At 38.9% G+C, this 15335-nt stretch overlaps 1 protein-coding gene across 2 annotated transcripts in view; it reads left to right on the plus strand.

The window, feature by feature from the left end:
* Positions 1-15335, plus strand: part of Sestd1 (SEC14 and spectrin domain containing 1) — a 101841-nt gene that overhangs the window by 68730 nt on the left and 17776 nt on the right. For both annotated transcript variants that reach the window (XM_027420094.2, XM_027420095.2), the window contains 3 exons: positions 6910-7032; positions 14397-14591; positions 15058-15172. In XM_027420094.2, coding sequence (XP_027275895.1) covers positions 6910-7032; positions 14397-14591; positions 15058-15172 — 433 coding nt within the window. The remainder of the gene's footprint in view (positions 1-6909; positions 7033-14396; positions 14592-15057; positions 15173-15335) is intronic.

A 15335-nucleotide genomic window follows, 5' to 3' on the forward strand; every position in this document is an offset into this window, starting at 1 on the left:
TTGAGAATTCCAAGTGTCTTTGCCTGATAATATCTGCTATGTAACTGACTACATAGAGAACTTTACAGATTTCAGACTGAATTCATATCATCATAGAGAGCATTTGCAGTAAAGTTATGTTATTTCTGCAGTAGTGGGATTGATTGTTGAGCTTATTAACAGAATGAACTTCAGAAACAGCTGGTTTGAAACATACATGATCTCTATCTTCATTTAATGCATAACACTTGAACCTGGTTGTTTGATTCATTCTTAATTTCTTAAACTTTCTAGACTGTTTACTGTCACTGTAAAGCAAAATAATACACATGATATGGGTAATTCAAATGTTAGATTTATTCTTTATGTTAGCGAAGTGTTAAATCCACTTAATTATTAATTTTAGTTGCTTTTAGAATTTGTTTTCATCAACAAATTTGGCTGAAAGTACCAAAAACAAAAATGCTGGACATTTCTATTCTTTAGATTATGGTGGATTCTTATCTAGTGAACAATTAAGAAAATAAATTTTTAAATGATTTTACTTAGAGATAGGAGCTGGAGCAACTGGAAGAGCTGGCTCAGCAGTAAGAGTGCAATTCTTTTGCAGAGGACCTTGCATTTAGTCCCCAGTACCCACTTCAGAGGGGCTCACAGTTACTTATAATTCCAGTTCCAGGAAATCTGATGCTGTGTGCTTTTCTGTCCTCCAACGGTATCTGTGTTTACATGTTCATGTAATTGAAAATAAAAAAAAACCTCTAAAAACAAGTAAATAAATATAAGTACACACAGCCTGGAATGCTGCAGTGTTGTTTTTAAATCTACATTCATTGATTCTTTAGGTAAATATTAAGTGCTTCCTACATGTCAGGCATGGTGCTAGACTTTCTACAGGTTATAAAAGTAGATTTGGGTTTGTTGATAAACTTGAGAAAAAGACAGAACCAGAGGGCTCTAGGCATTTGCAGAGGGATCTTTTCTGTGGCTGCTATATAGTCTGGGAAGGTCTAGTGGGAAGAAGTAGCAGTTGACTTTATTCTCTTGGAACGTGGACTATTTTTCACTGCACAGAAGAAAAGTTTACAGGAGACTTGGCATTTTGTGGTGTTTAGAGAATAGCATGATGAGGAAGTGAGAATTTGGGGTCTTGGGTTGTACTAGTTCTACAGAGCATCTTCTTATCAACTGAAGCATGTACTGCTTCTGGAAGGCTAGTGTTTGGAGAGAACCCAGCACTCTAATGGTAATGTATATTTACTAAAGTAGACTTTACAAAGGAGAGGCCAGCCTCAGTGTGGTCCAGGACAGCAGTGTCACTCAGAATTGGTTTCATATCCAATAGGTAATAGTTTGGACACTTCTTGGAATATGTGGCCCAAGGTAATTTATCCAATGTGGCACAGAGAAGCCAAAATGTTGGATGCCCCTGATAGAAACCCTTAACTGACTTTCTCTGAAAAACTAAATATTTAGGCTTTATGGATCACATAGTGTTTTAGTTACAACTACTTAGCCTTCCTTTGTGGTATAAGGAATACATAAGTATAGTATTTGTGCATGAATGAATATGGCCTATTTCCAGTAAAACTTTATTTTCAAGGCAAGGGATGGGCCAGATTTGGCATGCAGGTTGAAGCTTGCTGACCTCTGACTAATCAGTAAGATGTCCTAGAAAGAAAGATGTGAAAGAACTATGTTGAATTCCAGGCAGAATACGGAGGCTTTTATTACTTTAATCACATGTAAACTAAAGATGTCAGGGCATATGTTTAATTGTGACTATTTCTATGTACTCACTAGTGAGTTAAGACAGCCTGCATTAAGCACAAGTGAGCGTTAGCTTTTATGTTGGAATTATCTTTAACAATCACAGAGTTGAAATGGCACAATGGTGGGGACAAGACTCAGATTCTGAACCCAGGTGGTCTGGATCTGATCTTTTCTTATTCTGAGCTGGTTGGCCTTGGAAGACTGTTCTATGCCCTAGTTTCTTCCTTCACAAACAGAACAATTATAGCAGTAAAGACAGTGACACACCTATTTACTGAGACTTTAAAATGAAGATTTAAAGTGATGATGTTAACAAGTTCTAGCTTTGGGGTTTATGCATAGAGATAAGATTCATCACCGTGTATCCTTTGTTACATAGATAAGATAAAACAATAGGATCAAAGAAGTTAATGTATTGACTAATGCATTTTTAAAATGCTCAATTAAGAGATTAGAGAAGGGAGGTGGTGGTGGTGGTGATGATGATGATTGTAGTGATTGTGATGATGTTTATAATGATGGTGATAAGGATGCTGATAATGATATTTATAATGACTGATGATAGTTAACAGGTCATTGTTAAGAACAGATAAATTTGATTGTAGCTTGGCTTTTTTTTTTTTTTTTTTTTCCTTTTCTTTTAAAGACCAAGCCTTGAGCTCATGATTCTCTTGCCTCAAGCCTCAGATTCCTGAATGGTGGAATTTTAGGCATGTGTGGCCACACCCAGCTGTTTTCTTCATGAAGCTTGTAATATGTGGTAGCACCACTGCTCAGCTTGCAGCCTTCCCACAGACCACAACTTAAAGAAAGATCTAGTTCCCTTGCCAAAATGATTGTTTAAATGTGACTATAGTAACATGTGAATGATACGCTGAACACATGGCATATACCATAGAGTCTTACAGATCTGGGGAAATCCATTTATATAAAGCTAATCGGAAAGCTGCACATCTGTTTATGTTAAATCAGTGAAAATGAAATTGTCCACATAACTGTACTGTCACATCGTTGAGAACATGACACATGAGCAATCAGTAGTGCTGTAGCTAAATAGTAACATGATAATCTTTGATAGCTCTGATAAACTGTGTGCTAAGTAGTCCTGTGATAATTTTCAGTCACAGTTCAGATCGGCAGTGTCAGACTTCATGAGGGATGCAAACATTCCCCATGCTGCTTCTGTGAAGTTAAAAATTAGGTCTCATTTACTCCTGGGTAGGTGATAGTGTCACTTCACTCAAGAGTGCTAGGGTCTTTCCCATTACTTACTGTGGCAGTATTTCTGCCAGCGCTGCAGGCGTTATTTTTGGAACATTCCATGCACTTTTCCTCCATTCTAGAGAGAGACCATAGATCAAAGTAGGATGCACTCTCAGTTGCATAAGTGTGCATCTGGAGGCTGTGTTCTCAGTCCCTGTGCCCCTCCTGCAGTCAGGTGCTTGGCATGCCCTCCTGCTGGGGTTGACCTTGTGTGTGTCCTGATATTCCCTCATGCAGTCCAGCTATGAAAAAAATAGTGGATTGTCATAGACACTTTTGGCCTGTGCAAATATTTGTCCTCATAGGTTTTAAGGACATATCTCCAAGGTTATACTTTGCATTTAAATGTATTAATAACTGTTTAAAGGGTCATATTGTTATGGATTGTACACAGAACTGTTTTTGGAGTAAGTTAACATTCATATTTGACTGAGTAAAGTGTGAATGAAAATTTTATGGCACCATTTGGCAAGTTACCATCATTGTTGCATATAAATGGACTTGTTTCCTTGGCATTGACCTCAATTTGAATAATTTTATTAGAAATAGTCATACAGTTACTGCATATACACTATGGTGTTGCATCCTGAGGAAAATCAGTTTCTGTGTGCATTAAAGCTGTATGTGTTGTTGGTAATGTAACTGGGTTTCTGTGTCAATGAGATGTTTCTATAAGAAATTCATATTTAGGTTTATAACATCTCTACAGTTCTATATTCTTACTCGCTTTTATGTGCTATACTAATACAGCAGGTGAACTAATAATGAAGAACAAAGGCTTGCTTTTTATAGATATACAGCAGGGAAATCCAGGGTCAAGAGATGTGTGTCTGTTTGGGGTCTTCATGCTGTGTAAAAGGCAAAAGGGCAAGAGTTTGAACCAGAAAGGAGGGGGGGGGCAACACAGGAACACATGAGGTCAAGTTAATCAGCAAGAGAAGGGGCTAGCAGCACCTAGTGTGAGTGAATTTTGCCTCTGCTTCCACTCCTTGAAAGACGTGATTCTTCACCTTAAATATGGTGTTCAGGGCTGCTGTGGGGGCTGTGCCAGTCACTATGTAAGCCTTGCTGTGGTGGATGGGGGCTGTGCCAGTCACTATGTAAGCCTTGCTGTGGTGGATGGGGGCTGTGCCAGTCACTATGGAAGCCTTGCTGTGGTGGATCGCGTTTGTCACTCTCTGCCTCCTTGCTTTCCCACTTCCCTGCAGTCTGGCTCCTTCTGTCCTCTCAGGCTTTTTGGTTTGTCTCTCATCTGCATTTCCCATAAGGTTAATAGGTTTCTTCAGAAAGTGTCTGTCTTAACTGTTGTATCTAACACTAAAATATGGAACAGTAATGAGTGTCTTACGTACACTGACTGGCATGTCCTGAAAGAGGCCCTGCACACTCTCTTCAAGGTAGGAAACAAAATCTTTCAACTAGTAGAAACAGAGCCGGAATTCAGACTCACACCTTCCCGTGTTTCCTTTGTGAAAGTGATGCTGGCTAGTGAAGTGAAGCAGGGCCTAGAACCCTGCTCCTGCAGAGACAGCTCAGGTGAAAGATTGAAAAGGAAACAGTGAGGATGTTGAGGAACAGACCTTTTTATATTCTGAAGAGCACCTGCCAGTAGGGTTCACGATGAACTTGACAACAGAGTTCAGCCGAAAGATTATTCCAGTGACTCAGCAGTAATGCTGTTTCATCTTTGAGCTTTGCATACTAGTGTTGAACTTCAAAGTAGAAGTTAATATATGAAGGCAGTAGAATATGAGATAAAAACACAAAGAGGAATCACAGAAGATTCCAAACCTGCAGTAATCAGAAATTTGCATTGTATTCAATCCCACTAATAAGTGTATGGAGAGATTTCTTTTCTAGTTGGTGGGAATTTTTCCACAACAGTAATATGTATATCTGGCAAATAGCTATGTTATTGGAAAATACATTTAAAACTGATGATCAGGTGTTTCAGATAGAAGCAAGTATTTTACAGGCTTGTTTTATAGTATATACCATTAGCCATTAGCATTTCATCATTGAACAAGAAAGGCCCAGTATGCATTTTTTCCAAGGAAGTAAAAGAAAATTAGAGAAAATGTATCTATGACTGCTGTATATTTTTCCTCATATAATCACTTAATATTGACAGTAAATTTCATTGTATGATCACTTAACCATGCAACAGCAGGGTCTTAAACACAAATGTGAAGTGGTATATCTTAGGGATAGTGGGTTGCTGGATGGGTTGATTGATTGGGCAGTTGGAAAGAGGCAGGCAAAGAGGTGGCTTGCTTAAAATGGGGGTTTGTAAACTCATTGAAAATTATAGTAGTTGCTACATGGAAAATTTACCACAGTATTATAGTTTAGTACTAGGTGAAAACCACAGGATAGAAATCACTTGGATCTTGAATCTTAAAGAGTTGGCTAAAGCAAATACATCTAGAATGATACAGAAAAACTGCTTTGAAAATAAACAGAAGGAAATGCACATGATTTCCTTGTGTATGTTTATATAATTATAAAAAAGTGCGTGTCAACCCTGTGTTAGCAGAATTACACTATGGGAAACAAGGCACTCTTCACTGTTATGAGGCCATCCCAGCAAGTGATGGTGGCATCTACTCTCACTTTGGGAGAACTGCCCTAAGTTTATATTTAGGCGTCACTGTCCATCTAGTCTTGGATCCCCTGTTCTAACTTAGCTTAGACAGGTAAAGCTTGGTGGTATTCTTCCTGCTTAGCTCTGTTAGAATTCCTTAACATGGGAGCATGGTTTTTGTTGTTTCCCCAGCACTGGACAATGACTGGAATGTAACCAGCATTTCTTGGTAATGTCCTTCTACTAAAACACCCAGGGTCTGGTCTGAACTGTTAATATCTGATGGAAGTTACAACTTTGGGTATCATTGAATTCAGTGATTCTTGATGGAGACAACCCTGTGGGATGTGGACTTTTGATACTAGAATGACTCTCATATCTACCCCATATGGTTCTTAGCTCCTTACACCTACTGCTGGGACTGCGTAGATGAACACGGGGGCCTGTCATCCTGGCAAACTACAGACCCCCCCACCCACCCACAAAGTCCTTTTGAGCAGAGTTTGTGGGATTTCTCCCAAGAAGTTTATCCTCTGAAGACACTTAGAGAGTATTCAAGTAGACTGAGTCTGCAGTTTGTTACTAAATTAAGAAAGTAGTATTTTAACTTTGTTGATTAACTCTCTTCCTAGGGCTTTGGCAAAAACATTCCACCGAGTCATGACATGTGTCCTTTGTCCTGGTTATTTAGTAATATATTGTTCCCTTGGACAAGCTACTTCTGAAACTCAACTGTCTTTTTTTTTTTTTTTTTTTTTTTCCCCATTTTTCGATACAGCTTTTTCTGTGGCTTTTGAGGCTGTCCTGGAACTAGCTCTTGTAGACCAGGCTGTTCTCAAACTCACAGAGATCCACCTGCCTCTGCCTCCCAAGTGCTGGGATTAAAGGTGTGTGCCACCACTGCCTGGCTCTGAAACTCAACTTTCTGAAGTGCTAGCTAAAACCTTTGACTAATGTCATTCTTGATATCCTCCCAATTTTTAAGTCCTGTTGTTCCAACTCTCTTACTATAAGTAAAAGTTTAACTTCTTTAATAGAAGCACTCTGTGTTGCTTTTTCCCCCCCAGATAGCTGAAAGCGAAGTGCTAGCTTCAGTGTTCATTCTTCCAAATGCAGGTTTTTGGAAGCAATGTCTTAGTATAAATACATAATTCCAAATGAAACATTTACTGCCAGTGATATGCAATAAAATTTAAATAATTTAAGTTATAAACATTTGAGGAATTCAGGGCTTTTCAGGAGGAAAAACTAGTCAGAATGCAAATTTGAAGACCTTTGATTATTTTATTCATCTCACCTTTTGTTTGCAGGTTGTGAACTGGCTTGAAGGGCCTGGATCTGAACAACTGAGAGCACAGTGGGGGATTGGTGATTCCATCAGGGCCTCCCAGGCCCTGCAACAAAAGCATGAGGAGATCGAGAGCCAGCACAGTGTGAGCAGCTTTCCCTCTGCAAGTCACAGTGTGGTCTTCTGTGGGTGTCACTAGTACCTGAGTGGGACTGAGTGCTGCGTGTGTTGAGTGCGTAGAGGTCTGAAAGTACACTTGGAGACTTAGCATGTAATCAGTGATAATTTGGTCTGGATTCCCATACAGTTCCATTATTTTGTCCTAGAAGCACAATTTGGATGACATTTACAATGTCAGGAAAAAAGTGACCTAAAAATACAGAGTCTTTTTCAGTAGTTCTGTGACAAAAACTGGGTTTAGTTGTTGTTTAAGCAGGTATCAATCATATAAAATAGTGGGTTTCGTTGTAACATTTTTATACGTGTATATAAAATACTCTGATCATATTCACTGCCCTTTACAACCCTCAGTTGTCCCCCCATCCCATTTCCCCTTGATCCCTTTTCTTTTCCAAGTGACACTTCTTTTCTGTAGTCCTTGGAGAGAAGGGCCTTCCCTGCTCTACTGGGAATATGCTACACAATTAAATGCTGCCACTGTGTTAAACACAGCCGTGGAGCTGAGGGACGTGGCAGACAGAACATCTGTCCAGTCTCTATTGATTTAAAGGGTTACTTTTGTAACTGTGAAGGTGACAATCAGAAAGTCAGATATACATTGGGTAATCAGTTAATCCCTAAACTAGTTAATAGATAATGATGGTTCAAAAGAATTTAAATTGTAAAACTTGATGGGTAGGGAGGTCACTATTACTTAGCTTCTGCTGTGGCCTAGTCAGCCTGCCCTCAATGAGGAAGGCATACCTCCCCTCACTACCCTCAGGCTGTGTTACTTATGTTGATTTTAAATGGTCTGAATACAAAATTGGAAAAATTAACATTGACTGCTAATTTGCATCTCCTTAGAATATCTTCAAAAACTGGCCAGCAATAATAATGTTAAACTTACACTCATGAGAAACTTACACATGAAATCCTATAATTGAAAATATGTATGTTTTAATACAGTGCACAGTTTCCAACATGGAGCTCTCTTTTTTGGTTAAACATGATTTATATTTAGCATATAAGCCCTGCTCCTGTGGTTATAATCTTTTTAATTCTCTTGGTCCTTTTTAAATGATATAATGTTGATGAGTTGGTTTGGGGTTTTGTTTTATTTTTTGGTAGGGATTTGGTTTGTTAGAACTGTGTGGATTATTCTGGAGTAAATTATTATAGTATAACTGGATTCTAAACTTTGTTCCCCTATTTAGTTTTGTTTTTTTGTTTGTTTGTTTATTTTTTTATTTATTTTTTTGTTTTTTTTGTTTTGTTTTGTTTTCTGAGATAGGGTTTCTCTGTGGCTTTGGAGGCTGTCCTGGAACTAGCTCTTGTAGACCAGGCTGGTCTCGAACTCACAGAGATCCACCTGCCTCTGCCACCCAAGTGCTGGGATTAAAGGCGTGTGCCACCAATGCCTGGCTGCCCTATTTAGTTCTTGAAAACAGTATTTGTCACAGAGCATTCTAGACTTCCTCTGAGGCCACTTAATTATGTAAGTCTTTTAGTGAGGGTTTGTGACATGAGCCTAAAGTAAGTGTTTGTGTTTTGACATTTTAAAAAGAATCCAAGGAAACACTTGTAGGTAGAAAATGGATTATACACATATCATATATAAGCTCACACTGGATTAAAAAGCACATTTTATGTATCATGCACTAAGGATAAATGTGCAGGTTACATATAATAGGCATGCTTGTGTGACATTGTCTTTACAAGGTTATTAAGTCACTTTAAAGAAGCAGTGTACTTTTGCATGTTGAAATGTATGTAGAATTTTTAAAGTGGAAAGGACCACCAGCTAGTGTGGAGCTATCCAAGTGTACATTCTTCAGATGCTACCGTAGTGTTTTCTAGATGCAGACTCTGTTGACTGACTTGCTTGAACAGCCTCCAGATTGACCTCTGAGGGCCCATATGGGGCCCTTTCTAGTTCTTCCTAGTATTTAGGGCTTTGTGTAGGTAAACTGACATCTTCATTCATGGTCTTCAAGAAAAGAAACACTTGTGGGCCATCATAGATTCATTTCTTTAAGTCATGTGTGGTATTTGGGATTCATTATAAAACTGGTAGGTATGGAAAGAGTGGATGGGAGTCTGAAGGAAATAGAGTCAGCCACAAATTGATAACTGCTAAAGCTTGGTAGACATGGATTCTCATTATTTTGTTCTGTTGCACATTCATTAGATTTGAAATTTTCCATTGCAGGGTTTAGAAGGAGGATTGCATTATTTTAGCCAATAGGTGGCGCTGCACTGTCGACTTGTGAAAAACTTGGTTGATAATTAATGTGCTAGCTTATGATATTTAATGTTCTAATATTTAGTATTTTATTCAAAACTTCCCAAACTGGGTGTGGTATATACCGCATACCTGTACCCGAGCAGAGGGTAAAGAATTGCCACAAGTTTGAGGCCAATATGGTCAACATAGCCAGTTCTAGACCATCTAGGGCTATATTCTCTGTCTCAAAACCAAAGAATCAACCAAAACCCAACAACAAAATTAAAACTTTGTTCTTTGTTCTCTTTGATCTTTGCAAATAAGATCCACCTGTTGAAAGAATTTATTGGCATTTTTCAGGTCTTTGTGAATTAATGATACAATTCTAGTATTGACAGCTAACAAAGATAGAGTTTAGAAAATTTTAATATGCCATGCATATTAAATTAATATGCCAAGCATTAAATTTCAGATTTCATGTAAAAGCATAATGGAGAATTAAAACTAAAACCTCAGTTATGTTTGGCTGTTTAGGATTAATGTAAAGAAGAATAAGACTCCCAACATGCAGTTCTTTGCAGGGGATTATGGGTTAGAAATTCATTCAACTTTTAATACAGCAGGAGAAATAGTAATAAACATGGTAGTGGTTATAGAATTGACAATATTTTTAAATATTTTAATGGAAGCTGGGTGCGGTGTTGAATACCTGTAATCTCAGAGCTTTAAGACATGAGAGTTTTAGTTCAGTGAAAGTCTTTTATATTTCAGTAAAGGCAAGTGTAGTTGAAAATGTACTACAAAATGTAGGAGTGTGGAATATGGTCTCTGAAGCCTTCTTAGCATTCTGTCAGTATCCTGGCCATAGAGGCCACATGTTCCTGGTGTGTGCTATCTAATAGGAACCGGCAACACAGTTTGCTTAAGGAATCAAGACTCATTTCATCTTGATACACACTGTGTCGGACTCACCTTGGTAGCCTGACCTGGCATTGTTTCTTTCATCTGCATTAGGATGCTATTCCCTGGTAAAGCTAGCGTGGATGCTCATCATTCCAACTGTGCATCACCACCACATACACTGGTGCCTGGATCTGACTGCCTTAATATAAATAAGACTTTCATCGGCTCTTTAACAGTCTTAATTCAGGCCCCAAATTCTGTGCTTTTTCATTGGTTATGCATAATCATTTTCCATACAACAGATGTGCAATCTGGATAGAGTAGATTAAATCAAAGGCAGTCTAGTCGCTTGAGGTCACATACACCCTGTGCCCCCTCTTTTCTAGGAAGAAACACATTGATTAATTTTAAGTATGTATTATAGGTAAACCAGGTCCTCTCTGACCCTCATCCCAGATAGGCTGATTTGTCTTTAGGACAACCTCAACTATGTAAATCAGTAAAATCCATATTTCTAATCAATGTATTGATTTATTGAGGCATACCAGTTCTTGTGTTATATTTACATCCCTGGCGAGGTTGCAAGAACCTGTATGTATTTTATGAATTCATAAAGAAAAAAGAAATCACCTACACAATGGTGATTCTTCATCTTAGTGGGCATAACTTAAAAGACGCTTTTTAAATAAAGTTTAGACACTTTGATGTGCACCAAGCCAACATGAGAAAATATGTTCCTGAATGCTAACCCTTTAGTTTACTGCTTTCCTTAGAATTATTGCAATTTCTTTTTCAGGATCTGGACACATTTCTTCAGAATACTAACTAAATTTCCAAGTGCTATAAATAAGACAGTGAAGTCACGTCCTATTTAAGAACATGACAACAATTTTCTCCATGATATTTTTTCACATTTAAGACAGACATTCTTGGGCTGGTGAGAAGGCGCCTGCTGTCAAGCCTGATGACCTGAGTTTTGTCCTTTGTAGCCACATAGTGGCTAGGAATAGGAAATTCCTATTGTCAAGGAAAAAACCTATTGTCAGAAAGTTGTCCTCTGACCCCCACACACGTGCTGCCCATCAATACCCACACATTCCCCCACATGCACACAGCATACATCAGTGTAAGGCTGAGACAACTGCACTCTCAGTCATTGTGATAACTTGGTATTTAAAAAATAGTTTAGAAACTAATTGTTTCTAAAATAATCAATAAAATAGTAAGGCAGTTCTTATCACCATAATTTATGGAACAGTGACTTGACCTCCTTACATTTCTGACAATTTAGACATGGAGGTCTTAGTTATATAGGCTCTCATATGTATTGCTACTGCCTTCCTAGTCATGTGAACCAAAAAATATCTCCAGACATTTCCAAAATCATCCCATTACCTACTTAATGTCAAGTCTACAGTGTCTGTTACATTTTATACATTTATTCGATGTGTGTTAATTGAACGCATTGTTCTGAAGTCTAGAGTTATAGCAAATTCTTACCACACAGAATTTACAACCAAGTCAGGAGAGATGGACTGAAGAGAGCAATAGAGGTGTGGTGTTGAGGAAAGTTCTCTCTGAGGAGATGACACTTAGTACCCAAACCTTAAAATTCGGTGACAGAGTAATCCAAGCAAAGGACACAAGGTAGAAAACTTGATGTGGGAAGCATGCTGCTGCAGAAGCATGATGGAGGCAGAATGTTGCTGTTGCCAGGGAACAGAGAGCAAGGTGTAGACAGAAGCTCCAGTGTTGAGGCTAAGTCTGTGGCAGGAATGTATGATGCCTTTCAACATGTGGAAAGGAACTAAAGCTACTTTAAATGTTATTTGAAAGTTTTGGAGCATTTTTTAAGCCTAGACTTGTGTAGAACATAGAGTTAGAGATAATAAAAATGAAAGACTATAAACTATTTAAATGAAGGCAGCAGACATTTGATGAGATATTAAGTGCACTGGGTGGAACCAGCAATACTTATTGGTAGAGGAATAAAGCTTTGGGAATTTTCTAATGAATGTGACATGAATGGTTTCTGAAGAACAAAAGTACAAAATCCTGACTAGGAGAAATTCCGAAGAGTATAGGAAGTGAGAGCCAATGAGTGTTGAGAACTCCTAGGAGTAAAGGGAGGAAGTGTGAGTGTGTGTGTGGGGGCATGCATTTGTGTGTGTGCACATAAGTGTGTGTGTGATTTGATTTAAAATACTAAAAAGTAGACATTCCAAAATGTGCTTTTAAATATATTCCACCTTCCTTAGATGCTGATGAAAGGAATCCGGTTGAAAACGCATTGATAGGTGATATAGACAACATAACTGCAGAAGCAAATCTGTGTCAGCAGCAGTGATTGGCTGCCGATGATAGCCAGTAACTGTTGAGTACTGGCTGCTGTGTGAGGCAGGGTGTAGGGCTCCAGAAGAGGGCAGACGTTTCAAGTGAGAAGATGAGAGATGTTACTTCCCAGGGAAGTCAGAAGTAAGATTTTAGGAACTGTATGTTCTTTCTGCCTGTAGTCAGTAAGCAAGGTGAGTGTATGTTCAGTTGAGAACCCTGAAGACAGATCATGAAAGGGGGGAGCGAGGTTCTGAGAAGGAAGTGGGAAGGTCAGTAAGATACACACAGTGTAAAAGTGGAGGGGGCACCAAGGTAGTGCCAGGAGTGTGGGGGGGAATGATAGAGACATTTTTGAAAATGTCATTGCAGACATTTATTGCAGAATAAAACCTAATATTGTATATGTAAATTTTTAAATAATAAAAAATTGAGGTCTTTGATATGATCAAAGCACAAAGTAGAATATCATACATGCATGGGAATGTCACAGTTCTGAAACCATTTAACACATATAAGTAATATACAATAGTAGTTATAAGCTGTTTTAAGTTTAAGAAAAGGCCAGATATTTGATTGCAAGTGGTGAGGTTTTAAAAGGGAGCTAGAGATGTAAGTCATGAGAAAAGCAGTAGTCATGAGAATGGACAAGGGTTGACTAGAGAGACACAGAAACATTGCCAAGGTCTGAGGGTTAGTGACAGCCTTACAAAATCTGCCACTAAGCCCGGCAGTGGTGGCACACGTCTTTAATCCCAGCACTTGGGAGGCAGAGGCAGGCAGATTTATGAATTAGACGTCAGCTTGGTCTATGGAGCGAGTGCCAGGACAGGCTCCAAAGCTACATAGAGAAAAACCTGAATAAATAAATAAATAAATGTGTCTGCTTCCCACCACTCATTACTCAACAGTGGGGAGCAAGCACTGAAAAATGTATCTTTATGTTGCATAAACATTGAATGAGGACTGTGATGTTGGTAAGGCTCACGGTCTGTGGAACATCATTGTATTATGTGTTCTGCTCCTGACCATCATTGTACAGCACATGGCTATAGTACCATAGCAACTTGAGCTTGCTAGTCACCATAGGCAGAGAAATCTGCTTGTAGGTTGTGATAAGTACATCAGGTAGTAATAGCCTTTGACCAAGAATAAAAGAAAGAAAAAAGGCTGCCAAGTTGTGTACAGTAAACCTGTTAGTGGTTGGTGGACCCCATGGGATTGTAAGTGCTAGCCTGCTAAAGGAGGACAAATGGGGTCAGTACTTGGAGGTCACAGAATGGGATTCATGAAACTGAGGTTTAAGGAGTTATGCAGTAGTAGACAATCGTTTTTTATGGTGACTAAGATGGGTCAGTGAGACGAAGTGAGAATAATGCAGTTGAGAAAAGAGTTGGTGTTGGAAGATATCTACATGGTGGAAACACTGCTGAAAGCCAGGCCTTTGCTATACCCCCTGTGGATGGGGTTGGGGCTGGCAGGGAGAAATTCAGCAGCAGGCACTCTGAGAAGGTGGTAAGGTTCAGGGGAGCAGACAAGAAGCAGTCTGGAGGTAACAAGGAGGAGCAAGCCTACCTTTGAACTCACTCAGGGCTTATGGGGTGTTGGGTGACAAGGACTATAGTTGGTTTGGGAAAACTTCAAGGTCCTTTGTTCCCTGAGTGAAAATAGCAGCAGGGATGAAGGGACCATTTAGGATGGCACTGGAGAGACTGATTTTGGCCAGCAGTGACTTCCAGGGATCACTGTAAAAGAATTTGATGATAGGGGACTTATCTTCTATTTAAATAATTCTGCATTAAAAATTTCTGTGTCTCTTCTTGAGAAATCACACATAGTGCTCGGGGCTAATCTGACCTTCAGTGTGCTTTGTAATGTCCCTATTACAGGAGTGGTTTGCAGTATACGTGGAGCTTAACCAGCAGATTGCAGCACTCTTGAACGCTGGGGACGAGGAAGATCTGGTGGAGTTGAAGTCTCTGCAGCAACAGCTTAGTGATGTTTGTTACCGACAGGCCAGTCAGCTAGAGTTTAGGCAAAATCTCCTACAGGCAGCTTTGGAATTTCATGGTGTGGCCCAAGATGTGAGTACCTGTTCTGATTACTTTCCATGTCTCCAAATGACACAGACAATCTGTACAAAACTTTTGTAGGTTTGCATGTCTCATGATTATCTTCCCCGGACTGTAATTTACTGGTGGAGGTAATGAGATAAAATTCCTCAGTTAAAAATTATTTTGTTATTCTGCATGCAATTAAACCTATTATCTAACTAAAGCATTCCAAGCTAGTATTTTATTTTGATGGTTTCTCAATAATATGTTTTATAACATAGGCAGAAATGGAACCATCACTAACTTCTTGCATTCTGCTGACCTTCTGTGTGTCCCGTCTTCTAGATAACATGTATTCTGATTGCTCGTCCTTATCTTTTAACTGCATAGTTTCTTCAAGTGTATTTGTGATGGCCTCATTAGATAGACCTCATTAATCATTGAAGACTTGAGATGCCAGTTACATCAGGGTTGTCTCTTTGTCCCTCTGCTTTAGTTGTCTCAGCAGTTGGATGGCTTATTAGGTATGTTGTGCGTAGACGTAGCACCAGCTGATGGAGCATCGATTCAGCAAACTTTAAAACTGCTCGAAGAGAAGCTGAAAAGTGTTGGTAAGCAGATTTTAAAAATGCTGAAACCTCAGGATTCTTTGTAAAAATATTACCATGGTTAGACAGTTAATTTATATACTGGACTAATTATTTGCAGGGAACACAGAAAACATAATATTGAAAGGTTTTATTCCCTTGAAGGGTTATAGTTTATACTAAAACA

The sequence above is a fragment of the Cricetulus griseus genome, chromosome 6 (genome assembly GCF_003668045.3).
Source record: "Cricetulus griseus strain 17A/GY chromosome 6, alternate assembly CriGri-PICRH-1.0, whole genome shotgun sequence".
NCBI lineage: Eukaryota > Metazoa > Chordata > Mammalia > Rodentia > Cricetidae > Cricetulus > Cricetulus griseus.